Raw genomic sequence first — 13,958 nt, 5'->3', positions numbered from 1 at the left:
AGGTGCGAAAAGGAACTTAAAAGATTTGGAGATTGGAGATCTAAAAGTAAAAAGTGGTAAAGAGAAGAGCTATTTATAGAGTTGACAATGACGGTTCAATATCAGCAGTGGCCGACCATCGTCTGACACACATTTAATGCCTTGGTAGCTGAACCGACGGGACATCTATCACGTACATCATGGTCGGGCTCGATGCAAAGGTCAGTGTATATCTAGTCGTACCATTAAAAAATCATGTCGTTTCTCGCCACATCCTTCCCGAGAAACGAGGGGACTATCTGTATACGGTCAAAACTGGTTTCGACCTTCATATGATTAGTCAAGATTGGAACATAATGGACCGAAGGTAGTCTTCATAATATCGAGATGAGATCTGAAGCCAGGATACCGAGCTCGAAGTCACTATCGAGCTCTGGTCCAAATCGAACTATGATGTGAAGTGGTGTTATCGAGTTCAAGAGCCAGAGACCGACTAATACCGAGATCGAATCAATACCGGACCCCGAGTCAATATCGAGCTCTAAATCTGGAGATCGACCAATACCAAGTCCGATCAAGATCGAGCTAAGAAGACAAGAGCCGTTATAGCCGCACTAAGGAACAGAATTTTGATGGGAATTAAGAAAAAGCCAATTAACTAATCTATCATGAGATCCCCACTATGTATTTTTTTAATTCTAAAGTAGGGTTTTCTCCATTATAAGAAGAACGACTATCATTTCTGTAAAGGGCATCAAGGCATCTACAGACTCCCACATTAAAAAGATTATTACTATTCATATAGAGATTATCCTTTTTTGGGCTTTGTACATTGATTCGTCTTGCTTGTTCATAAATCGTTTTTCACTCAATTTAGTTTGTATTTCATTCTTTTTACAGTCAATAATCGATATATTTCTACTCAGTTTTCCGATTTGTGCCAAGTTATACCATGTATTCCTAGAACTACATATAATTCAACTCTATCCGTTTTTCGGGTAAACAAATATAACTTTTTGTATACTCAATTATTCAGAAAAAGTAATATTGGGTAATTATATTTTCTTTTTTCCTTTTATCTATTCTCTTAACATTTTGGTGTTGGGAGTATAGATTCGTGCAAACTCTCCTTGCGCGGGAGATATGAGTTGATTTTGTGGTCCAGCATAAATGTTATTTTAGTTATAACGTATTTTTATGAGAAATTATTAAAAGATAACATAAGAGATTCGTATATAAAATATATGAGATCTTTATAAGGTTATTTTATTCTAATCAAATTGTAAGTGATAGTATGAGATCATTTCCTCTTTCTTTCTGGTACTATGAAAGATGGACCAATTAAATGTAAGAATGATGTGGAATGACATTTACTGAGCAAATTTTTAATATTTAATCACCTTTTGAGATGTAATTGAAAAATAATTACGTTTTAGTGCAAAAATAAAGTTTAAAGAAAAATACCCCTAACTAAGACATAGAAAATTAATACTTATATTTAAGTAAATTGGATGGCATTTCAAATTTGCTATCTGCAAAAAAGAAGAAAATTGACTATATGGAGAAGTGGTGTGAGATTCATATATTTAATAGTTCTCTAATGAGAATTTTTATTTTTAAGGATCTTTGTACAAATAATCGTTCAAATTTATTATTCGCATTTTCTAGACGGTATATATAAATTACATACTGATTATATATTGCTAAATACTTATTATATACTATGAATAGGACATATATTATATATTCATCGGATATTTAAATTTAATCGGTTGAATAAGCAGTTTATTTTTCAAATTTTTTAATAGTTCAAATTTCAAGACAGTTGCCTTACCACCACGCCCCCCTTAATTGATACTTTTGAGTTCGTTTGAATTGTTATAACAAAAACTTCAAATTATGCGGCTAAACTTTAAATACATCGAAAATGTTGGCTATTCTTTAAAAAGCGACCCTAAAAAGCGGCTATTCGTGCACTCCCGGGAAATGGAACCCCGATTTTAGTTTAGCGGCATGAGAACTGTGCGTCTGAGCTAGTGAGGGTAGTCAGCCATGGCAGTTGGGTTAGTTGTGTCCACAGCCTTCGCATCGGCAACTCCAAAACCAAGTCCCTTTTGGTATCAATCTTCTGCAGAAAAGGTACAATTTTCGCTACTATCCATCTTGGCTGGAACATTCTGGAAAATGATACCCTTCACTTAAGTAAATAAATGGAAGTTTTAGTTTTGTATACCCACTCGAATCAGCCTATTCATGATTAAAATTTGATCGGTTCACTTCTGCCATTACTTAATACTCCATCTATCTCAGTTTATGTAGCACACTTTACTTTTTAGTCAATCCCAAAAATAATATTTTCTATATTTCGAAACAATTTAACTTTAAACTTCATAAGTAAGAGATATTTATAGCCACACGTCTATGACTTATTTGTTAAATTGTAATGTTTTTTTTTCACAAATTCTATGTTCGTGCAAGAAATACCGAGTCTATGTTGCATCCGCCCCTGACTCTAATAACCCCTTAGATATGATCAATAGTTTCATAATGTTTCCCTTACAAGGAAGTTGTATACTGTGCTGATTGCAGAGACCGTGGCGCAAGAAACAGGGAGGAAATATTAATCGACATGGTACTTATGCAGATTGTGCTTCACAGATACAGGGCTTCACTAGGAAAAAATTGCCTTTTGCTGCTGAAAGGCTTTTCCTTGATATGAAATCTGAAGGTTTTATACCTGATAACTCTACCTTGTCAGCACTGATGCTATGCTATGCCGGTAATGGTTTATTTGCCAAAGCATTAGCTGCTTGGGATGAAATTTTAATCAGTTCATTTCTGCCAGATGTTCGTGTAATTGTAGAACTGATTAATATCTGTGGCTGCAATGGATATATCGACGTCGCTGTTAGAATATTGCATCAAATTCAGTTGAAAGATTCCGACCTACTTCCTGATATTTATGCTCGGGTTATCTCTCGTTTTGGAAAGAGAGGACAGCTTGAGTTGATGGAAATTATGTTGGAACAGATGGTTTCCATGGGGTTCCCTGTTGATTCTGCTACCGGAAATGCTTATGTAATATACTACAGCAATTTTGGTACGCTGAGTGACATGGAAGTTGCATATGGCCGTCTTAAGATGTCAAGAATTCTTATAGAGGAAGAGGCGATCAGGTCAATCTCCTTGGCTTATCTGAAGAGAGAGAAGTTTTATAGTTTAGGTCAGTTTGTAAGAGATGTGGGCCTTTGTCGGAGAAATGTGGGAAATCTCCTGTGGAACCTGTTACTTCTTTCTTATGCTGCCAACTTCAAAATGAAAAGTTTGCAGAGAGAATTTGTGAGAATGGTAGAAAGTGGATTTTTTCCTGATCTTACTACTTTCAATATTAGAGCTTTGGCGTTTTCAAAAATGTCATTGTTTTGGGATCTGCATGTAACACTTGAACATATGAAGCATGAGAAGGTAGTTCCCGATCTTGTGACTTACGGTTCTGTTGTTGATGCGTACTTGGATAGAAGTCTGGGACGAAATTTGGATTTTGCTTTACAGAAATTGAATACATATGATTGTGTTACAATAGCAACAGAACCCCTTGTGTTTGAGGCCATGGGGAAAGGGGATTTCCACTTAAGCTCAGAGGCACGTTTGGAGTTCAGTAAGAAAAAGAATTGGACATATGAGGAGCTTATCACAATCTATCTCAAGAAATACGTCCGGCGTAATCAAATATTTTGGAACTACTGATGATGAATAGCATGCTCTGGAAGTTCTGCGCAATTACATTGTGCGCAGTTATTTGAACAAGTAATCATGCTCATCCTTCCTTACTGAATGCTAATTTAACTTCACGAATGTGAATAAGTAACCTCTGATATGCGAGACATTAATATCCACCTCAGACATGTTGCGAAGTATGCTATAATATGTGAAACAGATGAAACAGTTTATTAAACATGATTTGATCCTGACAAGATTGAAATATTTTATTCTATATCTGTCTCTCTCTCTCTCTCTCTCTCTCTCTCTCTCTCTCTAGTTCTTCAGATACTCTGGTAAAAGTGTTTTATCGGCCACTGGCTGCAGCTCCCCGTTCACTGATTTTATCAGAAGGATATAACTGGAAGCTGCTGTTTACAATTCTTTCTTTTTCTTTTTTCTCTTTTTCTTTAGATCGTCATTTGTGCTTTTTCTTGGCCACATTCTTGTCCAGCTCATTTCAGTTAGTTCACCTGAGTGGCACAATTTAGTTGCTAGGTTACTGTTCTCTGTTCTAATTCCATAGTTTGCTTAAACTCTTTGTTCTTGCTGTTTCTTTTTGCCTGTGGTGCAGCAGATACCTAAGCTAACAGAAAATCAAATAGACACTAAAGATTAGTAACCTGAAAGAAGACAAACTCCAGCAGGTATGTGGAAGGGCAGTTTTGTGACATATATATATGGACACAAAATCTGCCTTAGTGTATTAGGTGGATTTACACCTGAGTGTTAGTAACACCTAAAAAGTGAATGCATGGAAGAAGGAGATATGATGCTTTAAGCATTATCAAAAGGAGATATGATGTCTTAAGTCTTATTTTAAGAACGGTCATGTCCATTTCTGTCCTGGAATTTTACAAAAGATGTGGTATGCATCAACAATATGCATGTAAAGAATACTCCTTTCTATGAAGTGTATCTAAGTGCATTCATTATCCTTGGACAGAAAGAATAATTCTCTTTGCAAAAGAAAGATATTATACCTTGATATACCACAACAACTACAACTACAACTACAACTACAACTTTGTGTCAATACTAATCTAGTTGGGGTTAGCTATATTATTCTTCACTATCTATGTCGTGCTCAATTTAAACTGATATCAATCTAGTATTTGAAAAGAGGGTTCTCTAGCACTAGAAGTTTCTACATTTTCTACTGGTATATAAATCTATAACAAGACTAAGAGACTCCTAGCGAGCGGTGGACTTAAAGCGAATGTAGCTAACATAAGTAAAACTTAATCTCGATTAATTTGTATTGTTGCCTACTACAGATATTTTTCTTCCACTGTTTTTGTGCCCTATTTTTCAATAAGTTTGCATGGATTTCAAAAGATTGCATGTTTTTTAGACAACTTCCTTCCATGTGATTTTAGGTCTATCTTATCCCCTTTTGCTACCATGAATCATCATGGTTTCACACATATGGACCAGTGCATCTCGAGGTCAATGGAGAACATTGAACAAAACTGAAGCGACCTTTTTATCCTCTTGTGCGCTACTTCCACCTTCTGCCAATGTCATCATCTTTAATCTTGTTTAATCTTGTATGACTGTACATCCACCTTAACATTTGCATTCTCTGTCATTTGCCATGGAAGTGGAAGGAGAATAGCATTCTGGATTGATAAGTGGATTTGCTATGAACCACTAAGACAGATATGCTGAAATCTTCAGACTATACTTACAGCATGAGGCTACAATTAGTGAAGTATGGAGTCAATATGGATGGAATTTACCTTCAGGAGAGCTCTAAATGACTGGGAACAGGGAGAGTGATTGGATTATTTCATAACTTTGGAGGTATTTAAAGGAAGCAATGAAAACGAAGATGCTATGATTTGGAAAGGTACAAGCAAGAAGTATAAACAGTTAGAGATATGTCTTTTTCAGCAGTACTGGACAACAGGATACAAAATGGCCATGGAAACAAATCTTGAAAGTCAAGATAACATATAAAGTAAACTGCTTTTCTTGGTTAGTTGCAAGGAGGGCCTGTTTAACTCAAGAAAATCTGTAAAGAAATGGTACACAGCTAACTCCAAGATGTTTCCTATGCAAAGCTGAATCTGAAACCAATAGTCATCTCTTTCTTCATTGCAACTTTACATCTCAACTGGGGCAGCTGTTTCTGGCCCTGGTAAACCGGAAATGGTAATGCCAGGAAACACATATGATCTGCTGAAATCCTGGAATTATGTTGGTGGAACTGTCAGACAAAAATGGTGGAGGGCTTTACCAGTATTTGGTGGACTGTTTGGAAGAAAAGAAATAGTAGATGTTTTTGAAGACAAGAGTAGCTCCATTCAAAAAGTTAAGATGAACTGTATTATAAGTTTCAATTTTTGGTGTAAAGAATTTTGTGTAGAAGAATGCAGAATATATTTTACAGTTTTTGGAAGCCTTGTAAATTGTACAAGGTATGGATGTAATTTTTAAATACAGCTACCAGCACAAGGTTTGTGCTGAGGAATATACTGTTATCATTTTTTTTTTTGAGGGCAATGTATGCGGTGCTAGAAGTGACAATATGGGTTTTTCTTGTGTAAAAGGTAGAGGATGGGAAACATGGATATGGAAAAAAGAACGAATGAAGGAAGAAACATGAGAGGGGTAAAAGGAATTTTTGGGAAGGGCGGTTTGTGTGTGTGGGGTGGGGGTGGGGGGAGGGTGGTGGTGGTTGGGGTGGGTGGGTGGTGGTGGTGGTGGTGGTTGGGGGGGGGGGAGAGGTGGTGGTTGTTGGAGGAGAGTAAAATATCAGAGTGGGCGGAGAAACAAATCTTGGATTTCCGAAGAATTCTTGGGTGTCCTTCGGAAATTTCGAGGAGAGGACAATATAACTCTCATATGAGATACAACAAAAATCTATGTTGTTCGGACTCTCCAAAAGTGCTGCCGCACCCGTGTCGGATCCTCCAAAAATGCACTAAATTTGGAGGATCCGACACGCACTCAACAACATTTTTGAAGAGTCCGAGTAACATAGACAAAAATGGTGTGAAGCTAGCCGTGGAAGACATTTTGAGGTTGAAACCATAAAAGATGAGGGAGTTATTTAATTTGGAATGCTCTATCAATTATGATTCACTTAGGAAATAATTAGAGTGGGAGGAGGCAAGAGATACTTGAGGAGAGTGTAGAGAGTCTTATGAAGTTTAAGATAATTTCATGCAATGTGAGGGGGGTAAATGACCTGAGCAGTGGGGCCATCACCTAGGTGGAATTGAGGGGATAGGCAACAGGGCAGTAATGTATACAAGAAATAAAACGGGAGAAGTTACCCGCATAAGATATCAAGTGCATGAGGAGAAGGAGATAGGTGAGAAAAGAAATGATTCCAACTGAGAGCTGGCTAAATTTTGGTGTTATGGGATGGGGGGAAGTTAGAATAGGGGATAGGAAAAAGAGGAATTTCTCCACTACAGTAGTCTTTAAAAGTATAGGCAGCATATTCGAGAGGCTTTGTGGGAGTCTATGGGCCAATAAGTGAGTGGTCAAAATAGAGTTTAGAGAAGAAAATATCTGAGTTTTTTTTCAGAAGGGGATGTGCCATGAGTTATAGGTGTAATTTCAATATGATAAGGTTTGCGAAGCAAAGTGAGATGTCAGACATTCTTTATCGTAATGGAGGAATTCTTGGATTTTATCAATTGTCACCAACTTGTTAACCTTCAGGTGCCAAATTTACTTGGTCAGAGCTAATGAGGACAGGAAATTCCTATTCCTTAATTTTATAGTGTTTCTCATACCACATGACCTTTCTTATATTGGATCTTAACGGAAAAGAACTTTAACTAAAGCAAACGGAAACATGGTGTCAGAAGTCTGTCAATATTTATGAACATAGTTTAGTTAAAGCATCATTTTCTTTTTGCAGAAATAAATAAATACTGGAAGCTAGATGAAACCAGCTGTCTTTAGCTATATCCTAGAAGATGAACTAAATTAAAGAAATCACTTGTGGTATCTTTGGTGTCAACAATATCTTGCCAATATCTTGGCTCTTCCAGCCTCTTTGAGTTTTGAATATTCTTGTTATCCACTTGATGTTGCGTCTGATGAAAAGGGGTTGGTTGAGCGGCTTTTACTGCTATCATATCCTGAAATTACCTGCAAAAAATCATGATTTGTTATGTGTTTGAAAGTTTCTTCTTCAGGGTGGGTATGCCAATCAACATCGCTAACATTCTTCCGCCTGTAGCATTTTCATGCTATTTTCTTGAAGTTGAAACTGTTTTTAATTTGTTAAAAGATTTGATAACTTTATCAAAAAAGATGTTCTTATTACTCTTAGCCTTCTAGTTCACTTACTTGAGAGCTAGATCGACTTTCACTAGATGGAGTTTTTGGGCTGCTTCCAAAAGGCATTTGTGGTATGGCTTCTTCAGCGAGTAAACGTAACCTGTTAAGTTCAGGCAACACAACAGTGGCAAGATCTGGTCGATCTTTACGCCTGAGTTCGGCACACTTGAGTGCTAACTTGGCAAACGTCAAAGCCTCTTCAACAGGCCAGTCACGAACTGCCGGATCAAGCATCTCAGCAAAAGTGCCTTTCTCAATTGCCCTCTCAACATGGTGGGTCAAACCCATTGGAGGTCTGGCTGTGATAATTTGGAGAAGCATTATTCCAAATGAGTATATATCAGATTTTGTTCCCAACATCCCAGTTTGTTGATATTCAGGGTCTATGTAACAAAATGTTCCCGCTGTTGATGTCATTCGATACTGTGTCACGGAGTCAGCTACAGAAGGGGGGACGAGCCTAGCTAAACCAACATCACTGATCTTGCTTACATAATTGCGGTCAAGCAAAATGTTGCCAGGTTTCAGATCCCGGTGCACTAGAGGTTCTGGCTTGGTCTGGTGAAGAAAAAGGAGGCTAGTACCTACCTCTGCAGCTATACGGAATCTTAGTTGCCAAGGAAGAACTGGAGTGTTTCCTCTTCGGAAGAGGCGATCATCTAAGCTCCCATTGGCCATGTACTCATACACTAGGCAGCCAAATTCAGGGCAGGCTCCAAGTAGAAGAACCATATTTGGATGCCTTATGCAGCTTAGAACTTCAACCTGCATCAGAGCAAATGAAAAGGGGCATGAGAAAATCTAACCTTTTTGGGACTACTGTATAACTGATTGGATTTGCTTGGTATCGCTTTTCTTGGGGGGAGGGTGGTGGTGGTGGTGTGGTGTGGTCAATATTGTATTATATGCAAGTAGCGAGACTCTGTAGTTCCGATTACTCATGTTTTGTTTGTTGAGCGCTGAGTAGTTTGGTCGAAGAAGGACACAAGCATTTACTAAGATGCTTAGTGGTTGTGAACCATGATGCTAGAATGCTACAGCACAACATTAATATTCTATTGTTCTGCAAGATAAACAGTTCACATATGTTCCCTAAATGTCTTCACATAGTGACTTTCTTTTGCCAAAGGAAGAATTCCTCTATTCGCATACCTCTTGCTGAAACTGTGACCTTCCTTGAGCAGCGTCAGGACGAAGAACCTTAATTGCAACCTGCGTGTGATCCAAGCAACACTTATATACCGGCCCGTATCCACCTTCCCCAATTTTACGAGACGCTGCAAAGTTATCCGTTGCTGCTTCAATCTCCTCTATTGTATACTTACGGTAGCGGCAATCACTTTGTGCAAGGGCATCCAATACCTTCTTCTTCTCTTCAGCTTCTTTTAATGCTTTCCTTTCTGCATGGATTCTTCTCTGTGCCTCCCGTTCGGCGATCCTCTGTGCCTCTTCTGCAGCTTCAAGGGCTGCCTTACACTTTGCTTTTTCTTTCTCTGCAATGGCCAGTGCTGCTTCCTCAGCTGATCGTGCCTCTTCTAATCTTTGTTCTTCTTCTACTTTCCAGCGGTGAAGTTCCAGTGCCTGCATGAAAGAACTTAGGCTAGATTCCAGTTTGCAAGAGGGAACTTTCCAACATATTCTGATACATTAATGTACTATACTTTGATAAGAAGTACCATGTTGTGGTGACATCAGAATTTTTCACCACCTCAAATTAATACCTTATGCTTTGCTGAAAGTGCCTCCTTGCATGCTGTGCTGTACATGTCCATGGTCTGCTTGAGCTCCTGCTTGAGTCTTCTCATCTCCGCTTCAATGTCTTCCTACATTTAGAGTAAAATGTTTACCATGAATCTTCTGTATTTGGTGGTAATAGTTGTAAAAGAAACCTTTCACTGTCACAGCTTTATTGAAACATAGGAAAGTTTAAATAACAACACCACCATAACAAAAGAAGGTGATGAAATACATTTTCTGGAAGCATGAGGAGGATAAGTTCCAGCAAAAGACTTTTGGCCAAGATGAGTTAAAGTTATAAAATCAATTTTGTGCTTGGTTGAAATGATTAGAGTTTGTTGCACCATATTTATTTTCCTTTATTTTTCTTGAAGTTAAAGTTATAAAATCAATTTTGTGCTTGGTAGATTGCTTGTGTGATATTGTATATCTAGTGTTTCTTGACAGATTTTTGCAGATATTACTGTACTTTGGATGTTGAAATGCATACCAGGTTATTGGTTGATCCGTTGGCACTGTCAAAAGAATTTGATGAGAAGGCATTAACTTCAGATAACCTGGTTGCTGAGAATGATGATCCAAAGCTTAATCTGCTATCTGTTTCTGAGCTGTTTGAAAGCCGAGGAGCAGAAAATCTATTATCTGTGTCTGAGCTGTTTGAAAGCCGAGGGGGAAGACCCAAATCGTGACTGTCAGAGGAGATCGGAAATGTACAATCTGAGCTTGGACGGTTAGAGCTCACAAATGATATGTCAGATTCTGCCACTGAGAGGTCTCCATATGATCTGTTTACAGGTTTACCTCTGTTGAATGGGGACCTGTTGAAAGAGAGACATAAAAGTTGAGTAGTTCTATGCTAATCAACCCTTTCGAGTAGTAAATTTTGCAGTTCCTCTTATATACTGCATAAAGTATTGTCCATTTCCTGATTCTCTGAAAAACTTACTTGATGAAATCTGAATCTTCAGTTGAACTTCGTGGTGCGTACGGTGACCTATCAGCCATACTTCCTGTTGAAATAGGACAGGTTAAACCTGTTTTAACAATATTATTGTTTTATTGACAGAATTAATGCAATACGCTAGTGCAAAGCAGACCTCTTGAGTCGTTGCTTGGTGCATAACGTGCCTCAATGAAGCCAAGCTTAGCACCAAGAGAGGAGCTGGTCTGATTCTGCAGCAGGGAAGGGGGTGGATTGGGGACAGGAGCGGATGCATTACGTATTGATAGAACTTTGCCTTTCGCGATCACATAAACTGTACAAAAGCCAGGTGCAATTTTGGAGACAGAGCTTGGAACGTCCATCGTCTTGAATCTTCTGAGTCTAAGTGTTGTAAGTAGCTAGATATGGAATTGGTGAATTCTACAGCTTATTGGGAATAATAAAAAGTACCTGCTAACGAAACCATTCCTTGATGCAGCTCCTACCACCAGATTCTCTGTGACATTGGCTGCAACATAGTCACTTATGGAGTTTGCTATGTCTATGCCTTCGATTACAACTTCATTGACATGGATCTATGACAAAGAGAGAAACACTGATTCAGAAAATGAAAGAAGGTTTGCAAGAACGCGAGGAAGAATAATTGAGAAAGAGTGACTGAGTAAGAAATAGCAGACACTCACATTCTTGCGGTTGCAGAAGCAACGGAAAGGTAAGAACAATTCCTTTGCTTGACTATCAGGATCACTTCTATATACTCTGGGAGTTCCGTCATTAACATCTGAGAAAGAAACGTTGTTCCAAGTACGTAAAAAATGCTTTGAACGTGTTCCATCTTTTCTTTTCTTTGGAGGTAGTGGATAGTATGGAGTGCATGTTTAAAGCCAGTGGCAGATGTAGGCTTTGGACAATGGGTTCGACTGAAGCCACTATTTTCAACTCGGAACATAGATGTATATGTGAAAAAACAGTACAGTTTTAACAAATACCAAATTATGAACTCATAATTTCAAAAGTTCAGTGCTTAGAGAACTTTAGAGATTGAAACCATCAAGTTTAAATTTTGGATCCGTCTATGTCTGAAGCCAAGAAAGAGACCTTTTATTGACTAAAAATACTTCATATCATTTTTTGTGGAGAAATTTACTTCCATTTTGAAGTTGTTGTTCCAATATTTGGGAAGAATTAAATCTGGGTTAGATTTCACCGTAACTCACTCGTTGGGTTATTGTGTATACAAGGATATAATGAAAGGTTTCATCCAAAATCAGAAATAAGATACTCCTTCCGTTCCCGTTCTTTTTTGTGTGACACTATTTCCTTAGTTTGTTCAAAAAAGAACGGTACCATTCTGTATTTGAAAACAATTGAACTTTAAACTTCTCATTTTACTCTTTAATGTTATGCTTTTGTAGCCACATAGATCTTTTGGTAATGTTTAGGATGACAAGTTCCAAAAGTTTTTCATTCTTTCACAATCCGACCCTATCAAACTATGCTACATAAATTGAGACAAAGGGAGAGTACTGTCTACATGAAAAATTTACAATGGACAAGAAAAGTTCTGAAAGAATCTGAATGGATTGCCCCAACAAATAAATGCCAAATTGGAGCTAGAATTATAACCTCGTTAACTATTTGGCTTTCAAGAACAATGTGAATATGATTAGACTCAGAAAGGAGGAGAACAAAAGCACAAAATTAACAATATGATTAAAATTGGTCGACACTGAAGAGAAAAAATATGCAAGCTGTGCATGGTTTGCATGTGAGTACATGCAAGCACAGAAAACCCCCACATAATTACAGGAGATAAAAGATGTCAATTTTTTGGTATACTCTTTAAAACTACAGCACATAAGATTAAGGAGAAAAGAACTACAGAACATAAAACTACAGCATCAACGTACATCGACCAAAAAGAAAAAAAGAAGGAAATTAATCCTCTCCTCAACCCCTCAAAATTAAGGAGAGAAGCTTTAGAAAAACAATATATCTTGTGGTGATTTTGGAAAATTGTTTGAAAAAATAAAGAAGATTTTACATAAAGAGGGTAAAGAGGCAGAAGAAAAAACCTGCATTAGGAATGGAATTAGAAGGTCTGAGTTTAACATGGAGAAGAGTAACACTTTTGCCTTTGCCAAGAAGATTATCAACTGCCCATTTTAATGCATATTGGCTTCCTTTATCTTTGTCTATTGCTACAACTGTTGCCTTTTCTTCCCCCTTTTTCTCTCCACTACTGCTCTTTTGGCTCATCATCATAATCTCAGAAAAAAATCAATTCTTGTTGTTTCTCTCTTTTCCCTTCCCTTTCTTTCAAGATATTAGGGGACTCCTTTTGAGGTCCCACGTTCCTTTATGATTTCCCTTTGTTTTGTTTTTTTCTTTCTTCTCCTTTTCTCAGAATCAAATATCTTTTAAAGTTTGTTTTGTTGAAATCTTTGTCTCTCTCTTTATTTACTTTTTATATGTATATTTGTTATTATGTATCACACATAAACATCTAAATGTATATATCTATTTCTTTTGGAGGCTCTAGCAGATTTACCCATTTATCAAGCTCGTCCAGAAATTTGTTTCATCTGTTGTTAACTATATTTATTTTAGATTCTGAGTTTCTGGGGTTATCTTTAAAGATTGACTTGAGAAGACGTGGCATAAATTTTTTTTTTTTTTTTTAAACTTCTAAAGAAAAAGAATGAGAAATAGTTTGCGGGATTGTTGATTTTATTTTCCAAGTTAAAAGGTTCCCCTCCAATAAACCTTTACGGAAGCAATGTTCTTTGATCTTAGCTTTCTGACCTGCCTGTCCAAAATAGCCACTGGCTCCTCAACATAAGATAGATCCCTGTCCAACTGGACTAAGCTGAAATCCAACACATGAGACGGATCGCCGTGATACTTCCGGAGCATAGAAACGTGGAATACCGGATGAATTCCTGCTAGACTGGGAGGCAAGGCAAGCTCATAAGCAACCTCCCCAACTCGACGCAACACCTCAAAAATTTTGTAGCATAAAATCGAAAATACGTGAGAATTTGCAAGATCCAGAAATGTTACTATTATATGCCATATAGTTCACTAAAATATTTAATGGTAAATTACAATAAACATATCCGTACATCTCTTTTTTATTTATTTATATACTAATATTTTATTGCTGTCCACTGACTCATGAGAGAAGTTATATCATCACACATTTGCAGTTTGCTAATAGTCTTAGTGAAGTCTT

At 37.4% G+C, this 13,958-nt stretch overlaps 2 protein-coding genes across 10 annotated transcripts; one reads left to right on the top strand and one right to left on the bottom strand.

Annotated features, from left to right (window-relative positions):
* The first annotated feature begins 1,941 nt into the window (after positions 1–1,941).
* Positions 1,942–11,990, top strand: LOC104110616 (pentatricopeptide repeat-containing protein At3g42630). Of its 9 annotated transcripts, none has more exons than XM_070174791.1 (5): positions 1,942–2,118; positions 2,569–3,786; positions 10,238–10,760; positions 10,847–11,113; positions 11,202–11,990. In XM_070174791.1, the coding sequence occupies exons 1-2, from the start codon at positions 2,032–2,034 to the stop codon at positions 3,724–3,726; spliced, it is 1,245 nt and encodes a 414-aa protein (XP_070030892.1). In that variant the 5' UTR covers positions 1,942–2,031; the 3' UTR covers positions 3,727–3,786; positions 10,238–10,760; positions 10,847–11,113; positions 11,202–11,990. The 9 variants fall into 9 exon arrangements, with proteins under 9 accessions (XP_070030892.1, XP_033515706.1, XP_070030893.1 ...); XM_033659815.2 differs by having other exon boundaries at positions 10,228–10,760; XM_033659820.2 differs by having other exon boundaries at positions 1,943–2,118; positions 10,274–10,760.
* LOC104110618 (U-box domain-containing protein 35) lies at positions 7,557–13,220 on the bottom strand. The gene is made up of 10 exons (XM_009620145.4): positions 12,799–13,220; positions 11,407–11,504; positions 11,174–11,298; positions 10,878–11,095; positions 10,727–10,790; positions 10,271–10,598; positions 9,765–9,866; positions 9,196–9,624; positions 8,053–8,808; positions 7,557–7,851 (listed from the first exon to the last, which is right to left on the bottom strand). Exons 1-10 carry the CDS (start codon positions 12,986–12,988, stop codon positions 7,777–7,779), a joined length of 2,385 nt encoding a protein of 794 aa, XP_009618440.1. The 5' UTR covers positions 12,989–13,220; the 3' UTR covers positions 7,557–7,776.
* Positions 13,221–13,958: the final 738 nt, after the last annotated feature.

This window comes from Nicotiana tomentosiformis, chromosome 5 (genome assembly GCF_000390325.3).
Source record: "Nicotiana tomentosiformis chromosome 5, ASM39032v3, whole genome shotgun sequence".
In the NCBI taxonomy this organism is placed as follows: domain Eukaryota; kingdom Viridiplantae; phylum Streptophyta; class Magnoliopsida; order Solanales; family Solanaceae; genus Nicotiana; species Nicotiana tomentosiformis.
Note: the sequence above shows the minus strand (reverse complement) of the source record. Positions and strands in the feature narration are given on the sequence as shown.